The sequence below is a fragment of the Stigmatopora argus genome, chromosome 17 (genome assembly GCF_051989625.1).
Source record: "Stigmatopora argus isolate UIUO_Sarg chromosome 17, RoL_Sarg_1.0, whole genome shotgun sequence".
NCBI lineage: Eukaryota > Metazoa > Chordata > Actinopteri > Syngnathiformes > Syngnathidae > Stigmatopora > Stigmatopora argus.
The window spans coordinates 2,551,044-2,568,919 of NC_135403.1; the positions used below are offsets into that span (position 1 = coordinate 2,551,044).

At 41.2% G+C, this 17,876-nt stretch overlaps 2 protein-coding genes across 8 annotated transcripts in view; one reads left to right on the forward strand and one right to left on the reverse strand.

The window, feature by feature from the left end:
* Positions 1–14,270, reverse strand: part of tm9sf1 (transmembrane 9 superfamily member 1) — a 37,404-nt gene extending 23,134 nt beyond the window's left edge. The window contains exons 1-5 of one of the 4 annotated variants that reach the window (XM_077624146.1): positions 13,816–14,270; positions 12,805–12,891; positions 11,705–11,916; positions 4,936–5,067; positions 1,527–1,649 (exon numbers count right to left, since the gene is read on the reverse strand). In XM_077624146.1, the coding sequence (XP_077480272.1) occupies positions 1,527–1,649; positions 4,936–5,067; positions 11,705–11,911 (462 nt within the window). In that variant the 5' untranslated portion in view covers positions 11,912–11,916; positions 12,805–12,891; positions 13,816–14,270. The remainder of the gene's footprint in view (positions 1–1,526; positions 1,650–4,935; positions 5,068–11,704; positions 11,917–12,804; positions 12,892–13,815) is intronic. The other 3 variants (XM_077624144.1, XM_077624150.1, XM_077624145.1) reach the window with 3 other exon arrangements.
* The window catches only part of fen1 (flap structure-specific endonuclease 1), a 39,850-nt gene continuing 35,128 nt past the window's right edge, over positions 13,155–17,876 (forward strand). For 2 of the 4 annotated variants that reach the window (XM_077624154.1, XM_077624151.1), the window contains exons 1-2: positions 14,508–14,623; positions 14,913–15,032. In XM_077624154.1, the coding sequence (XP_077480280.1) occupies positions 14,951–15,032 (82 nt within the window). In that variant the 5' untranslated portion in view covers positions 14,508–14,623; positions 14,913–14,950. Of the gene's footprint in view, positions 13,510–13,785; positions 13,904–14,507; positions 14,624–14,780; positions 14,826–14,912; positions 15,033–17,876 lie in introns of those variants that run through there. The other 2 variants (XM_077624153.1, XM_077624152.1) reach the window with 2 other exon arrangements.

A 17,876-nucleotide genomic window follows, 5' to 3' on the forward strand; every position in this document is an offset into this window, starting at 1 on the left:
TATGTACCGTTGTTCGTAAGTTGAATGTTCGTAAGTAGGGGAGCGTCTGTATATACTAAAACGATGTGTGGATACTAAACTAAGAATTACTTGTTATAAAATAAATAACTTGGATAAAACAGGAGGCGCTGTAATGTCACTGCACTTGGAGGCGGAGCCACAGAGCCATAGCATGCTCTGCGCAGGTCACGGGAACGCCGCAAGACGTTAAGGATAAATAAACAGGAGAACTGAACAGAGAAACACGCACCGGTAAGTGTTAAGTGTGAATTTTGGAAAAGCTTCAAATTGATTGTTGAATATGCTAAAGAACCTTGCGTTGGCTTCGCTGAATGTAGTGATTGTGGTGCTTTGCTCTCATACGACAGCAGGCTGGCACCTCGACGCGGAGCAGACATTTAAACAGTTGAAATCGTGAAAACATCTATATTATCATATAAAAGATGTAAATGTTTATGAGGTCTCGTTCAACTTAGATTTCATTACAAAAGACAGGCTTTAATCTGTTAAATGACCACTCCTACTCCTGACTCGGGTCGGGAGACCAGAGTCCTCACAAATAAAATATGAAATTTTGGGTTTGCTTCGGGCTCAGGCCTGCAAATCAAGTTAATTTGGCGGGTTGGGGTCGGGTTCTTAAACCATTGTCCCTTGTCGGGTCGGGCTGGAATCTTTAGGTCCGATCTTAGCTCTACTCTACAGCACCCTCTCCAAGGACTCAAATTTTTTTTGGGTAATTTGCGCTGCTGTTTGGTGTCTAAGCAAAAACAACAGTCAGGAAACACCCACCCCACCCTAAAGCAGAGGGAGACTACCCATTTGTCTCTATGGTGAACGCCGCATACATGCCCACACCTTCTGGCTGGCCTTTCACCATGGGGAATTCCAGAGTGGTTAGCGTGTCCAATCCCCCTCGAGAGGAGTGGTACCAGAGCACTAGCTTCCTACATCCCTTCTTTATCTGCTGCCCAAATCCTTATGCACCCAACCTCTTAAGGCCACTCCCACAGATGGTGAGCCCATGGGAAAATTGCTTCTTGGGACTGTACCGGACAAGGCCTCACTTCCAGGCCTGGCTCTGGAGAGGGGCCCCACTTAACCGTGTCAGGGCAAGGGAAAACTAGGTTCATTCATGTTAATCATCATGGGAGGTTGCATGAGCCATTCTATTTCTGATCTCTCATCGAAAACCTGTTTAACGTGGGTGACACTGCTAGAGGGACAAAGCCCCAGACAACATAGCTCCTAGGACCATTTTTTACACTTTTACTGCAAAGGAATAACGGTTATCGGCCTCCTCTAACTGCTAATAATGGGCATTAGTCCTGAAAAACCCATATCGGTCTATCACTAATTCTAGTCCGGCAAGAAGTATCTTTCTTAAGTCACAAGCTCCCAGGTATCGTTGCGCGCCCCCCTCGGGGGGCCCGCCCCACAATTTGAAAAGCACTGGGTTAACCCCTAAACTCTATGAGGTTAAGGGCTACAAGGTTAAATGTGGCATAGAGCAATACAAGAGAGACTACCTTGTGGCTGTGAGGCAGGAACCCGCTCTCCTCAATGTATCCAACAAAACCCCAGATTGGAATATCATCCAGCACAAATTCGAAGTAATACAGTTCTTCGATAGCCTCACGTAGCTGGTCTACCTAAAACATACAGATAGTTCATAAACTCAAACTGAGAACATTATAAACATCACATTGCATATTTAAAAAATATTATGTATATATATATATATATATATATATATATATACATACACACATAAACACATACATACACATACATACATATATACACACATATATACATATATACATATATACACACATATATATACATATATATACACATATATACATATATATATACACATATATACATATATACATACATATATATACATATATATACACATATATATACATACATATATATATATACAGATATATATATACACACATATACACACATATATATATCAGTGGCGTTCCATGAGTCCATGAATTTCCTACCGACGCCTTCAGCTCTCTGAATCAATCCAAGCCTCAAAAACTATTTTATGGCTATAAAACCTCTACTGCAGCTACAGCTGTGACACATAAAAAAACCTCATTCATGTGAAATATTATTTAGGAATTTAGCCATATATTTCTCACCAAAAATCCTTTTTACCCGTACACAATATCCATCCTCCTTTCTTTCCTCCTTCTTTTCTATCGCCATCGAAGCTAATTGGATTGGATTGGATAACTTTATTCATCCCGTATTCGGGAAATTTCGTTGTTCCAGTGGCCAGAGGGTGAGGATGCAGGAATAGGAAAGGCATTTTAGACATAAATAGATAGGTAATAAGTAGGTCAAGAAATAAATACATGAATAAATATATAATTAAATAAGCGTGTTGCTTAGCACATATATACATACATACATACACATAAATGTACATGCATGCATACGGTAGGTCTTAACACACAGACATATTTTTGTTAAAGAGCCTGACAGCTGATGGGAGGAAGGATCTGCGCAAGCGCTCCTTCCTGCAATGAGGGTGCCGCAGTGCTGAAAGTCGAGCCTGTCCTGTCGTATTTCTGGCATACGTTTTTATTCGATTTAGTGCTGAAAATGTTCGTTCCCGGTTGTGTCAGGCTTGCTTGCTTCGGAGTTGTCCGACCTTTCTTAATGATGTCCAGCTTTTTTTCTTAAAAAGTTTGTCTTGAAAATGGCTTTGACAGTAAATCTGCAAACAAATCCATTTCTTCTCCTCCTTCAGCCATTGCGGGTTGACAAAACCGCTATTAAATCAACACAACAATATATTTGCTTGTGCAGCTCGCTCCAGATACAGTTTGGTAGCTCTGGCTAGTCCACTCTATCACTAGCCAATCATAGTTGTTGAAAGTGATGACGTATCCCTACGCCTGCAAGAAGCCAATGACGTATCCCTACGCCTGCGAGAAGGCAATGACGTATCCCTACGCCTGCGAGAAGCCAATGACGTATCCCTACGCCTGCGAGAACCCAATGACGTATCCCTACGCCTGCGAGAAGCCAATGACGCATCCCTAGGCCTGCGAGAAGCCAATGACGTATCCCTACGCCTGCGAGAAGGCGATGACGTATCCCTACGCCTGCGAGAAGGCGATGACGTATCCCTACGCCTGCGAGAAGGCCTTGGTGTCGCCAAATCGAATTCTGATTGGTTAAAGCAACAGTTTTATTGACGCTTGTTTTATGCAGCAGAGCCTGCAGAACTGATTGTGAAGGCCTCAAGGGAGATTTCTGACCCTGGCAACAAATAGCTGAAATGTGATTTGTTAGATGCTTAAATATGAAAACACATCTGGAAGCAGCGCAACGAGGGGAAAAGCTGACAGACAATTTGGAATTATTAATAAGTATTCATGGACAAAACATAATTAACATCAGTCTGTGATTCGGATATTTTTTAGGCCAGCAGAGAAGGCCTTGTAGGCCCTGACGGTCCACCACTGATATACAGTTGTGGTCAAAAGTTTTCATACACTTGTGAGGAACATAATGTCATGGCTCTCTTGAGTTTCCAGTTATTTCTACAACTAATTTTTCTCTGATAGAGTGACTGGTACAGATACTTCTTTGTCACAAAACACATTCATGAAGTTTGGTTCTTTTAAGACTTTATTATGGGTTAACAGAAAAAGTGATCAAATCTGCTGGGTCAAAAATATACATACAGCCACACAAATTAGCAAATTTGGTGAATAAGAAAGTTGTGTCAGTGAAATGAGCTTCAGAGCATGGTCTCTTAACTTCTTGTGAGTGATTATGAATGACTATGGCTGGTGACTTCCCCCCCCCCCCTCTCTCTCTCTCTCTCAAAAGCGGCTTATATGCGAGTAAATACGGTAATAATTTGAAAAAAGAAATAAGGATACCTGCTCTCTCTCGCTCTCTCTCTCTCGCTCTCTCTCTCTCGCTCTCTCTCTCTCGCTCTCTCGCTCTCTCTCGCTCTCTCTCGCTCTCTCTCGCTCTCTCTCGCTCTCTCTCGCTCTCTCTCGCTCTCTCTCGCTCTCTCTCGCTCTCTCTCGCTCTCTCTCGCTCTCTCTCGCTCTCTCTCTCTCTCGCTCTCTCTCGCTCTCTCTCGCTCTCTCTCACTCTCTCTCACTCTCTCTCACTCTCTGTCGCTCTCTCACTCTCTGTCGCTCTCTCGCTCTCTCTCGCTCTCTCTCGCTCTCTCTCGCTCTCTCTCGCTCTCTCTCGCTCTCTCTCGCTCTCTCTCGCTCTCTCTCGCTCTCTCTATGTCCGACAAAAGCGGCTTATATGCGAGTAAATACGGTATTAATTTGAAAAAAGAAATAAGTATACCTGCTTTCTAATAACAGAAAAAACAATTTTCTTACCAGAAGTTTAAGATGTTATGGCAGCCATATTGCTTCTAATGTCGAAATATCCAAATTCTTTCAATGCTTAATATTACTCCAATAGTTATCACTTTCAAACAAGAAGGGCCCCACCCTAGGTAAACAAAAAAAAATCTAAGTGCAATTTGGTTTTATTTCAAAGCAAGCAGACAAACAAAAAAAGCCGGGCCCACCTGCGTTATGTACAGGTATACAGAAGCAGGAGTAGTACGTCTTTTAGGAAAAATGAAGGAAAACTAACGGTGAATTTCAAAAGAAAGGATGACGAATTTTCCTATTTAAGCAATGTTTGGGAGTTATTTTTGTTAAGGCACTTCGCCATCGCACCCCTCCTCCAGGCCTGGCTCCAGAGTGGGGTACCGGTGACCCGCGTCCAGGCAAGGGAATACGCCGTTCAATGGTTTTTCTCATCAGAAGAGGTCTTTTGTATTCAACTACCAGTAACCCAAAATGCAAATCAAGATAAAAATGCTTTGTTTGCCCAGCAGCATTGGTGTTATAACTATGAGATTGTAGGGTTATTTCAAACCTCTTTCTCTGAAAGCATAAGCTGACAAAGAGTTTTCTTCTCAACATTCTCTCCGAAACGAATTTGATATAATGATTCCGCCATTCTGTCGCCATCCAGAACTTCGCCCAGGCTCAAAGACTTGTGATGCACCTGCAAAAGAATGTATAAGATATTTAGGGATAGGAAAGAAACGTAGGTTGCCTCCAATTTTCCTTCTATATAAGCAGAAAAAAAGAATTTCATGTGATAAGCAGATCTGCCTTTCGGTCCTGTGCAGATTGAAACCTAGGACTTCCTTACCGTGCAAGTGTAAATACTAACATGTAAATTTATCACGATAAAATGGCCAGAAAATTATTTCTTTTACAATGGTACCTCTACTTATTAAATTAATTGGTTCCAGAAGATGTATTGTAACTTTTGATTTTTCATATGCAGAGTTACACTGAATTAGCATAACTTATTGAACGATCTTTAATACTACCTACCCTCTTAACCAGTGGTCCCCAACCACCGGCACCGGTCTATCAGAGAAATTAATATTAACGTTTAAAACCTCAGTAACACAAGGCACCATCCACGCTCACGTATGGAGATCATGAGCCAAGTTTAGGGTTACCAGATCACAAAGACTCCAAACCAATCACACCGTAAATATAACACACTCATATTGGCGGGAAATTCACCCTGTCTGACCACACTGCTACATCTACGCATGCACATACTCGCGCCTGCTCTTTCCATATAATGTATGAAGTATTGCAGCTCGAAGCAACAAAAGGTTGGCAGTGTCTCATCTCATCTCATTTTCTGAACCACTTTATCCTCATTAGGATGGCAGGGGGTGCTGGAGCCTAACCCAGCTAACTTCGGGCCAGAGGCTTGGGACACCCTGTATCGGTGGCCAGCCGATCGCAGGGCACGAGGAGACGGACAACCATGCACACTCACACCCATACCTAGGGGCAATTTAGTGTCCAATCCGCCTACCATGCATGTTTTTGGAATGTGGGAGGAAACCCACGCAGGCCCGGGGAGAACATGCAAACTCCACACAGGTGGACGTGACCTGGATTTGAACCGAGGACCCCAGAGCTGTGAGGCTGATACGCTAGCCACTCTCCCGACCGGGCCGCCGGGCCCCCCTTGGCAGAGTGTTTTATGTCATAATAATCTTTATTTTCCTTTAGATGAAACGATTACAAAATCCTATTTCTGACAAATTCAATTGAATGCCTTTGTCATTATACAGGTACAATGACATTAAAAGCTTCACCATAGAGTGCAGACAAATAAGTAGTCATTAAAGATATATATACAATAAAAATGAAGTGAGGTAAAAAAATTGTCTGAAGTGGTCAGCAGCACATGAGGTAGTTATGGAATTTTAGTGCAAGTACCAGAGAGACTGCTCTTTTCTCTTTTTTTGACAACAAGGGGTGTTTTTCGGGTCACTATCACAATCATAGTCTCGCAAGCTTCAATTGCAATGCGGAAACACACATTGACAGAACACAAAGATATCCTCGTGACTACCAGGAATTTTATTTTGTCCATTCACATTTATTTTGAAATTCCCGAATCTATGTGAAGTAATTGGAATACTGCAAAAGAAATTTGGTATCATTGGAAAGCTCTGAATGTCCTCTATAGCAGTGTTTCCCCAACCTTTTTTGAGCTGCGGCAAACTTTTGGCATTGGAAAAAATCTAAAGGCATACCACCAGCTGAAAATCCTCTTTATATTATTTTTATTTTATTTCTTGTTTATTTATTATTTATATATTTTTTATGGTTTTTAAATGTTTTATTATTTTTGTATGTTTTATTATTATTTAATATTTACATAAATTTAAAAAGTCGTTCTCATTAAAAGCTTTATCACAAAATAAACAATCCCACCCAAATAATTCCAAAAATCATTTTTTTTCACACCGATCTAACGTCATTCATCACGTCAACAGCTTTCAGTTCGACTGATGTTAAAATAATTAATAGAACGTTTTTAAACCTTATTTAAATGTTCGACTTTTTCTCCCAATATTACCCAAAAGTCATGTGCTCAGACTTTACATCGGCAAAAGTTGATGCTCCTGAAGCCAAACGACTTCCGGTTCACGTACCGTAAAAAACAGGAAAACGACTTAAATCCCGTAATATTACGACTTATTTTCCTCCCAATATTACTTCAACCACCTAACATTACGAGAAGAGCTGTTTTGTGCTGACACAGACTTAACGTTGACAAAAGTTGAACCCTGGAAAATCAAAGAGCTTCCGGTTTACTGTACTGTCCCTGCTGTCTTGGCGTTCCTCTCGCGCAGCGGCAAGACAGGAGGGACAAACAAGAGTAGGGAAACAAACACGGAGGAAAATGCGAAATAACAATATGAACCCAATCTTAACACTCTATTGGATTATTACAATGCATGATTTCTTTAATTTCCCGCAGCACACCTGAGCGTCGCTCGCGGTACACCAGTGTGCCATGGCACACTGGTTGGGAAACACTAATCAATACAGCAAATAAGGAGTTAATGAGATTGGATGCACTGGGAGGGAGATATTTAGGTTTACAAATGTCCTCTAGAGAGACAAATTCGAACTACTAGTAGTCAGGAGGATATATTAAAAACTCGTGAAAATCGTAATGCCAAGAAGAACAAATCAATATCTCGCACATAAGGTAGGCGGTGCACTGTAAGAATGCTGAATTTCCAGATTTCTGTCGCTCCTACACATCCACCCAACTCAGGAGGTTTTTCTCCAGGTCAGAGTCATTGCACAGAAACCTTTTCAAAGTCTAGGGCGTCCGGGATGTTACATATATGCGTTTTCTTGATCTTTTCAGAGCTTTGGGACACTTGAAAAGTGGCTCTCATACCACGTTTTCGCCAAAACTAGTACAATGGTACCTTGAGATACGAGCTTAATGCGTTTCGGGACTGAGCTCGTAGGTCGATTTACCCGTATCTCAAATCAACGTTTCCCATAGAAATGAACTAAAAACAAATTAAATCGTTCCAACCCTCTTAAAAAGCACCAAATAACAGGATATTAGAATGGAAAAACATTTTATCTATAATCCTTATAAAGCGGGCAGCCCGATGCATCGTAGAGTTCAAAAAAATTTATGGTGGCCAGAAACGGCTGTCGAATCCTAATAGACGAGTGATTGAATTTCTTCACCTTCTCTGTGTGTAAACTCAATCTTTTCTATAATCCTTATAAAGCGTGATTTATGGGTGAGTGAGTGTGTTTGTGTGTATGTGTATGTTAAGATTCTCTCGCTATGTTTGTCCAAACCGTGCAACGTAGAGAGTTTAGATTTTTCATGGTGGCCAGAAACGGTTGTCGGATCCTATTAAACGAGTGATTGAATTACTTCACCTTCTCTTAGTGTGTAAACTCAACTTTTATTTGTTACAGGTGAAAGCAGAGTTGATGTATGAATCGTTGTTTTTACATGATGTGCCCTAAACACACCGCGTGGCTGATTGGTCCGCTAGCGAGTTTCTAGGTGGTCCCCGGAACACTTTTTTTTTCTATCGTGACGGGAGTTACAAAACATCCAACCAGCCATAAATCACGCTTTATCTATTCTCTAATCCTTATAAAGCGTGATGTACGGATGGATTGGTGTGTGTGCACATGGAAACTCGCTGGCGGAAATTCTTCCCAAAATGACGTTTGTAAATGACGTGCAAAGGAGTCTAGGGTCAGCGCGTCCAGCAACATCGTGTCTCGCCGAGTCTTTCCGTCACGACAGGGAAAAAAAGTGTTTCGGGGAGCAGGAATAGATCAAGCGTAAATTATGGATGGGTGGGTGGATGTTTTATGTTAACATTCTCACGCTACTTTTGTCCAAACCCTGCATCGTAGAGAGTTGACATTATGGTGACCAAAAACGGCTGTCGGATCCTAATAGACGAGTGATTCAATTTCTTTACCTTCTCTAAGTGTTTAAACTCAAGCTATGAGCATTTGCAAGTATTATCAATGAGTATGCCTGACCTGAAATATGATAGCTTGCTGCTCTCTTGAACTATTGAAGATATTAGGTGCTAATAATAGTAATAAATTAATAATTAATAAATGGAATGTGTTATTGAAAAACTAAAAGGTGTTCCTTAAACAGAAGGTAATTACCTATCTTTTCTGTAAATTTCGTATCAATCTGTCAAATGGCTTGGGAGCTATTGAACAAATAGGTGCTAATAAAAATAATATATGAATCTATAATCCTTATAAAACGTGATTTATGGGTGTGTGAGTGTGTATGTTAAGAATCTTTTGCTACGTTTGTCCAAACTGTGCAACGTAGAGATTTGAATTTTTTTATGGTGGCCAGAAACGGCTGTCGGATCCTAATAGATGAGTGATTGAATTTCTTCACCTTCTCTAAGTGTGTAAACTCAATCTTTTATTTGTTAAACAAACATTTTTCAAGAGATTTTTTTTAATTGCGCAACAATTGTCTTTTGGTTCTAAACAAGCAGGGGGAATTGGCAAAGCTGGGCCCCCCTGCTTGTATTTGTTAAACCTGAAAGCAGAGTTGATGTGTGAATCGTTTTTACATGTCCCTTGAATGCACCGCGTGGCTGATTGGTCGTAAGGTAGGACGCCTTATCAAGTCATTTACAAACGTCATTTTCGGAAGAATTTCCGGCAGGGTTTCCAGCTGCGCACACACACGAACCCACCCACATCCATCCATAAAGCACGCTTTATAAGGATTATAGAATAGATAAAGTGTGATTTATGGATGGGTGGATGTTTTACATTAACATTCTCACGCTAGGTTTGTCCAGACCGTGCATCGTAGAGAGTTGAAAGTTTTAATGGTGGCCAGAAACGGCTGTCGGGTCCTAATAGACGAGTGATTCAATTTCTTTACCTTCTCCAAGTGTGTAAACTCAAGCTTAGAGCATCTGCAAGGATTATCGATGAGTATGCCTGACCGGAAATATGTTAACTTGCTGCTCTCTTGTGGTAGTTTTAAGCATTACACTCTGCAGATACGAAAAATCCATACCTTCTTCAGTGCACACTGCAGTGAACACCCAAACATTGCTTAAATAAGTAAAATTCGTCATCCTTTGTTTTGAAATTGACCGTCAGTTTTCCTTACTTTTTCCTAAAAGGCATAATCCTGCTTCTGTATACCTGTACATAATTGTATACACATTTGCTGTAATTATGCGTGTAACTGAAATTTTCCTCTCTCAACTAACCCATTTTTCAGAAGAGAATTGTTTTTATAGCCCAACAACTGTCTTTTGGTTTGAAACAAGTAGGTCCCCCCTGCTTGTTTGTTTTAATTCGCAAATTATTAACAGAGTAACAAATAACTAGTGGTTTAATAGAACTAAATTAGACGGATATCGGGGAGGGGAGAGAGCGGGACAGAGAGAGAGAGACTTTTCGCACGGCAGCACGCTCGTAACATAATAAATTTAAATGAACTTGGATGACGATACAGACACTCAAAAATAAGTTTAATCTAACCTTACACTAAACTTGATTCTAATTTTGTTTTAAATGTGTATACCTTTCTTCTCTCTTGGCTCTCTTTTCCCCGCCTTCAACATGACTTTCACCTGCAGTTTTTAAAAGGAACCTATCGAGGGTTGTTTGCTTTTGCCTTCCCTTCAAAATATTCTGAAAATGATGCACACAAATGTCCTCACAATAGGATAACGCACGACCACTTGCCAACGGGATGTAGCATACTCCTCTCGTATTGGGCAAGCTTCGCCACGCGTACACCATTCTACATGACTAATGGGGGGAAAAAAACCACTAAAAAAAATGCAATGCTCCGCCCAGTGCTCGTAGAGACATTTACACGAGGGATTTGCGGCGAGAAATCAGCAGCCTCTCGCGTCGGCTGTATGCTCTTATATCAAAATTTGTCTCGTATCTCAAAGTAAATATTTGCTCGAAATTTCACTCGTATCTCAAATTGCTCGTATGTCGGGGCACTCGTATGTCAAGGTGTTACTGTCCAGCCTTTTCAATCTCGACCCCCTACTTGAAATGAGACCATGCGAGAAATGATCGAATCATTGAAAAAACATTCATTGTGATTTCTGGATTCAGCAGGTCGCCTCACCCTGAACGGTCTCCTGAAAGCATGATTGGTCCCAGGCCACCCCAGCCTGGAAGGCTGAAGTGCCGCCCACTACCTCGCCCTGAAAGCAGGATGGGTCGCCAGTCGCTTGATAACAGGTGGAAGGAGCTGGCTTTGACAATCGGGGAGCATAATAAGCAGTTGAAAACTGCCCCATCCCTTAATTACTGTGGCAGCATTATCAAAAAATAAGACTATGAAATCCAATAAGAAAATCAAACCTGACAGGAAGGACATGGGGAAAGAAGGATCACAGGACAAGGACATAACAAACGCAGATGGGCCAACAAGGACTCACAAACACACAGGGTTTAAATAGACAGAGGTGGATTGATGAGACAATCAGAAAGACCAGGGTCACACAAGAGGAAGCAAGCAGGAAATACACCAGGGCAGGGGAGACGACAGGTGAACTCAATGGGCAATGACATGGATAGGTCACACAGGGGAAAAACAGAACAAAACCAATTCCTAACACAGTGGACATAGACAAACAATGAAAAATTCAGACCGGTCCATGATTTCTAAGTAGGAGAACTTGCATTATAGCAGGGTGTTCAAATACTTATTGAACTCACTGTATATCGGTCTGTGTTATCACACAGCACTTCGCCCCAGCACCCAGTGAGTACCAAAAGAGTGACAACACACTGACCTTGTCTGGTCTGCAAACAGGCAAGGTGTAGAAGTGATATGTCTCCTGGGGGTTATGATAAGGACCCACTTTATTGACATACATGGTCACGTTGTCCCCCATTTTATAGCCAAGAGTCAAAACTGAGAAGAAGCACAGGACCAAAATGGAAGGTATGCTCGTTGTTCTCTGGCGGCTGCCTGGCAGGTGTCCCATTTCAAAGCACATAATGCCTGGTAAACATGAAAAATTAGCCATTAGATTTCTATGCGGCATTTTCAGCATACACAGATGTTTGTATCTGTGCTAATAGAATAGTTGTGAGCACACAAAAAAAGTGTTAAAGTTTTTTAAAATGTTATTTAACTTCACAATTTTGGGATTTTCAAATATTGTCAACTTATGTTTTTTCCGTATTTTCCAAGTTTTTTGATCATTTCAAATTGTGGGATTTTTTTAAGTAAATTTTTTCTAAAACCTATCTTGTTTTACCCATTTTGGTACTAGACGAAAACGTCATCGCCGACTGCTGATATTACCATGCTTTAAGCATGATATGCGCACACGCATTCCCCTTTCACCCGTCCGCCTTTTTTCACTATGTAAATATTGCACCCCTCAGAAAGCAATGTACTCAAGCTGTCTGCGTCATACAGCAACATCAACAGAATCTTGAATTCAGTGCATACTGATTGGGCGCCCCGCCCACTTTGGAGAAAATTTTAGACTTTTAAATGCCCTGTATGTGAGTATATGTGTGCTGCATTGCATTAGTATGATAGTTATCGCTTAATAGGGGGATTTGCAATCATTAATACGTGGAACAATTGGCCGAGGTTGACAGGTTCCGTATTTTCTCGCATTTACGCAATATTTGTCGCTGGAGCCTATCTCAGCTGACTTCGGGCCAGAGGCGGAGGACACCCTGAATTGGTGACCAGCCGATCACAGGGCACGAGGAGACGGACAACCATTCACGCTCACACTCATCCTTAGGGGCAATTTAGAGTGTCCAATCAGCCTACCATGCATGTTTTGGGAATGTGGGAGGAAACCGGATTACCTGGAGAAAACCCACACAGGCCCGGGAGAACATGCAACCTCCACACAGGTGGACTGACCTGGATTTGAACTCAGTACCCCAGAGCTGTGAGGGTGACGCGCTAACCATTCAAGACGCTGGGCCACCCCAAGTAGACGTTCTTGTTCTATAAAGTAACATACTTTTAGTACAAGTGCACGACAGGTATTTAACTCTGTGTCTGATTTGTGCAACTTCAGTTTAGGAAGAACTGGGTGCAGGTTTTCAATCCAACCCACCAAGACGAACCTTTTAACCAATCTGTTCTCTTATATGTGCAATCATTTGATTGCAGTCAGGTGCTGCTTCTTGCAACAGACCTCCTCATTGGTATAACTGTCTGTGCTGTTGCAGTAGGGAAAACCTGCACCCACTCGGCCCTTTCTGGAATCAGTTTGATGCCTGTGACGTAATTGGCTAATTAGTGGAGTCAGCAACATCCGTTGAAAACAGTAACAACTAAAACCGAATAAATGCCGACTTTTAAATGGGAAAATATCGGCTTAACCATTGCGGAAGAGCATTAGAATTGCAGTCAAAAATGTTTCTTTTATGTCTATATTATCTATAATCCTTATAAAACGTCATGTATGGGTGTGAGAGTGTGTGTTGTGTGTATGTTAAGATTCTTTCGCTACGTTTGTCCAAATCGTGCAACGTGGATTTTAACATTTTTATGGTGGCTAGAAAGAAACGGCTGTCGGATCCTAATAGACGAGTGATTGAATTTCTTCACCTTCTCCAAGTGTGTAAACTCAATCTTTTATTTTTTAAACAAACATTTTTCAAAAGATGTTTTTTAATAGCGCAACAATTGTCTTTTGGTTCTAAACAGGCAGGTGGGACCGGTGAAGCCGGGCCCCCCTGCTTGTATATAGGAATTTAATGGATGACAAACGAAAATCGTACAAATTGTTCCTAGGACTACTTAAAAGAAAAATGTAAAGGAAAAAAACAAGTGGAATTGAATCACTTTCGTTGTCCCTTTGACATGTTTCGCCATTTCATTTGCTTGCTCTAGGGTAAGTGATGTGTTCTTGCGCCAACAAACCTGATTCACTCTCAGAATCCTAGAACTTCAGGGCCGACGAAACACCTCGACACCGAAATTGAAACATTCAGTGGACTTCTCAACGAAGGTGAGTTCAAGTGTTAAGCACGCGAACCAGCCATTTACGTAAAAAAATACGAAGTACCAGAAGCAAACGAAAAACTAAAGTAAGGACTTGAGACGTATGATTCCACGTCAGCTCGAAATTTAAAACGAAGCTCACTTCATTTATCTGGGGCCAGGGGGAGAAAAAAACACGCTTTCGTTGAACTATACTCATTTATGACGAAGATCAATTACTATACCACTGTCGACAAATGTAAAAGTTACCAATGTATTATAGCTAAATCCTACGGCCACCCACCCCACCCCCTATTCGTCTCTAAATCGTATGTGAGGTGTCAACCTTATGGCAACAACAATAAATTGTTGGCCGGATTTCCTTGTTGCGCATCTGGCCAATCACATCCACGTTTGCTACAGTAAGTGATTTTAAAGCACATGAACACATCGATAGGGACCTCTGCATAGATAGCACATTATAGAGGACTAGATGTACACAGGTGGGGTCAGCTGCGTAACTGTCCGTCATCTTTCGTCAGACCTTACATGTACGGAAAACGTACTGACACAAGATGGACGTCAGTTAGTTATGCCGCTGACTGTTGAGACATCTAATCTCACATATATTTATCTGTGGTTTTTATCAGTGCTACGGTCGATAGATAAACTATTCATGCCTGCTCGTTCATTTCCCGCCAAATCGACGCTCCTCCTGTCAGCACACGTTTATATACATCGTAACATCGTAAGTCGTGATAAATAATCAAATTTTATGCCAGTTGTTTTGCTGAATATTTTTACTAATTCAACCAACGAACATGAATGAGTTTTCCTTACTATATCTAATTATTGAGGTAAACTTGGTATCCGAGCAAGTATCTCATTCGCCGTGTATTCGACAGAGCGAGTATCGCGTATTGTGAACTTGTGGCGTGCGAACTGTTAATGTTAGTGCCGCTCGCTCTCTTCAAATTCTAGAACATTCAGAGGACACCGACATTGTAATCATTATTGTTTTTAACCTACATTTTTAGGAGATTTGGATTCCCAATTTGCACTCCATACAACCGCAATGGGAATACACGGCCTTGGGAAACTCATTGCTGACCACGCTCCAAGTGCAATAAAAGAGCAAGACTACAAGAATTACTTTGGTAAGGAACGCAATTTGTTATCATATGACTAACAAAAGCCTGCTTGAGAGACATTGGATATTGTTAGTGTCCTTATTTTTGCTCTGAAGGATTTTGTGAGAAGTAACACATCTTAGACAAGACCTTATTGAAGCTTCAATGGTCAGTTCTCTTTATTCGCAAGGGAAAGGACGACTTTTCATGATCTGACTCCAGCTTAAAAACTCTCCGGCAGCCCATAGTGGGCGTTAATTTGAATATTAGTTGGTGGGTTTCAGTCTCAGGAATTTCCATGTAAGGATTTTTCTAAGGCTTGCAAGTCTTTTAGTTAACTTGATTTAGTACTTAGGCTTCTTGGACAGCTAGGCCTTATCAAAGAAAGAATTATGGGTCTCAAGATAAGTGTGGAGGCCCAGTGAATCCAGGTCGGTCCACCTGTGTGGAGTTTGCATGTTCTCCCTGGGCCTGCGTGGGTTTTCTCCGGGAACTCCAGTTTCCTCTCACATTCCAAAAACATGCATGCTAGGCTGATTGGACACTCTAAATTGCCCCTAGGTGTGTGTGTGTGTGTGAGTGAATGGTTGTCCGTCTCCTTGTGCCCTGTGATCAGGTGGCCACTGATTCAGGGTGGCCCCTGCCTCTGGCATCTGGGATAGGCTCCAGCACCCCCTGCAACCCTAATGAGGATAAAGCGGTTCAGATGATGAATGAATGAAAAAAGATAAGTGTGGAATGTACAACGTAAACAAGACTTGAGTGATGATATAACAATACAGTCGTACCTCGTCATACGACATGCTCGTGGTACGACGAAAATTTCGATCGAATAATTCGCTCGCGATACAATTAAAATTTCGAGATGCGACCAAGCCAGGTGGCCATGACATGAGAGGCTGTTTATCATTGTAGCGCACTGTCTTTTTTTGCTGCATCTCTTTCGTGTATAACAATATCTAGGAGCACTGAACGATTAATTCAGACGAGTTTCTCCTCCGCATCGACCAGGAAACGCACAACGCGCATGCGTGGGCAAAAAGAGGGCTTTCTGGGTAATGAAGTATACTCGTGCACACAACGCCGATAGGCAATGGCACTCTTTCTCAGAATAAAACTTCATTACCCACAATCAATACGTGGGTAAGCTCAGCTGTTGCATTTCCCGTTATTATTATCTAATACGAGAAGTATTATATTGCTTCTCGTTCGCTGCTCATAACAACATCCAGCGGCACTGGCTCGCAATTCCCTCTTTGTAATATTTCTGGTCGCAACTCTCTCTCATAGGCGCCGTTCAAAGCGGTTGCGACCAGAGCTATTACAACGAGGGAGTTGCGAGCCGGTGCCCATGATGTTCTTATGAGCAGCGGAGCGATCGCTAATATGTACTACAAGACTATTTCTCGTTGACAAGTGGTCGTGGGTTATCCTATTGTGAGGACATTTGTGTGCATCATTTTCGGAATATTTTGAAGGGAATACGTAGTACAACAGCAAACAGCCCATCGATAGTGAACGTGAGGGTGGAGGCGTGGCAAACCGCCAACCCGGAAAACGAAGGTAACAAAAGATTACAACAAAATTAGAATTCAGTTTTGTATAAAGTTACATTAAATGTATGTTTGAGTGTCTGTATATATTAATCCAAGTTAATTTAAATTTGTTTGTTCCGTTTACGAGTGATGATTCACAATGCAGTCTTGTTACCGAATTCTTCCGGTTTACAGTGCAGTTGAATCAAGATGGCGGAAGCCATAGTGATGGTGTGAATTTTTAGGCATTTAAATTGGAAATTTGGTACTTTCCTGAAATGGTTGCTTAAAAAATGTAAGTGATTTTTTTTTTATTTCCAGAAGGTTGTCCGGAGTCCCGGAGTTTGCGTTGCATTTCTGGGTAAACTCCTGAAATTCCGGAGTGGTTAGCAGCTCTGCCATTGAGAGAAGACATTTTCGGCTAGTGTTGGGAGCCAAATTCCTGATATCAGGATACGACAGTCTCAGCCATTCCCACCTCCTTCTCGTAGTGTTTAGTTTTCCGTCCTGTACACACAATCAACAGTTGTTAATTGGTCAGGACAGACCCAGGGAGGGAAAGTTCGAAGCACATTAAATTCATCTGAATTTGGTCAGCCAATTTTATACTCAAAATCTTACCACCTAGAGATATCCAAACAGCTGCTGTATTTAAATTCCAATAACATGGAAGGTAGCAAATTATTATTACACGGAAAAAACAGTAACATGTCCTTTCGACCATATCGACACAATAACAAAGTACATTCATTCATCCATTTGTCTTTTGTGCAAAGCACTGTATTTACTCGCATATAAGCCGCAGCCTTAAAATTGTTGAATTTTAATTTGATTCACAATTTCACCTCCATATTCATGGTTTTAATAGGGACTACAAATGTTACTTTCATGGGAAAATCTTCACATGCAGTATTTCTGAGATACTGTATGAAACAAAAGCACATATCATAAGGACGTTAATATGCCTGTCTTTGTTATTTCAAAATATCAAATTGTTCAATTTGAAAAAAGAAACGTCTATTTTGATGAGAACCTTATGCTTTCTAATGACAAAGATTACAATTTTCTTGCCAGAAGCTTAAGATGTTGTGGCAGCCAAGTTGCTTCTAATGTCAAAATATTTCAATTCTTTCGATGGTTCATATTACTCCAATAAGTTGTCACTTTCGAACAAGAAATACAACGGAAAAAAAATCAATATTAGTGATTTAGCTTAGCGTTGCAATGTTCTTTGATAGCGCTCATCTACCCAGATACTCTGGTCAGAGAGTGAGACAAAGGCACACAGATGATTCTTCAGCTTCTTTTATATCAATTCCAAGTAATTGACAACGTA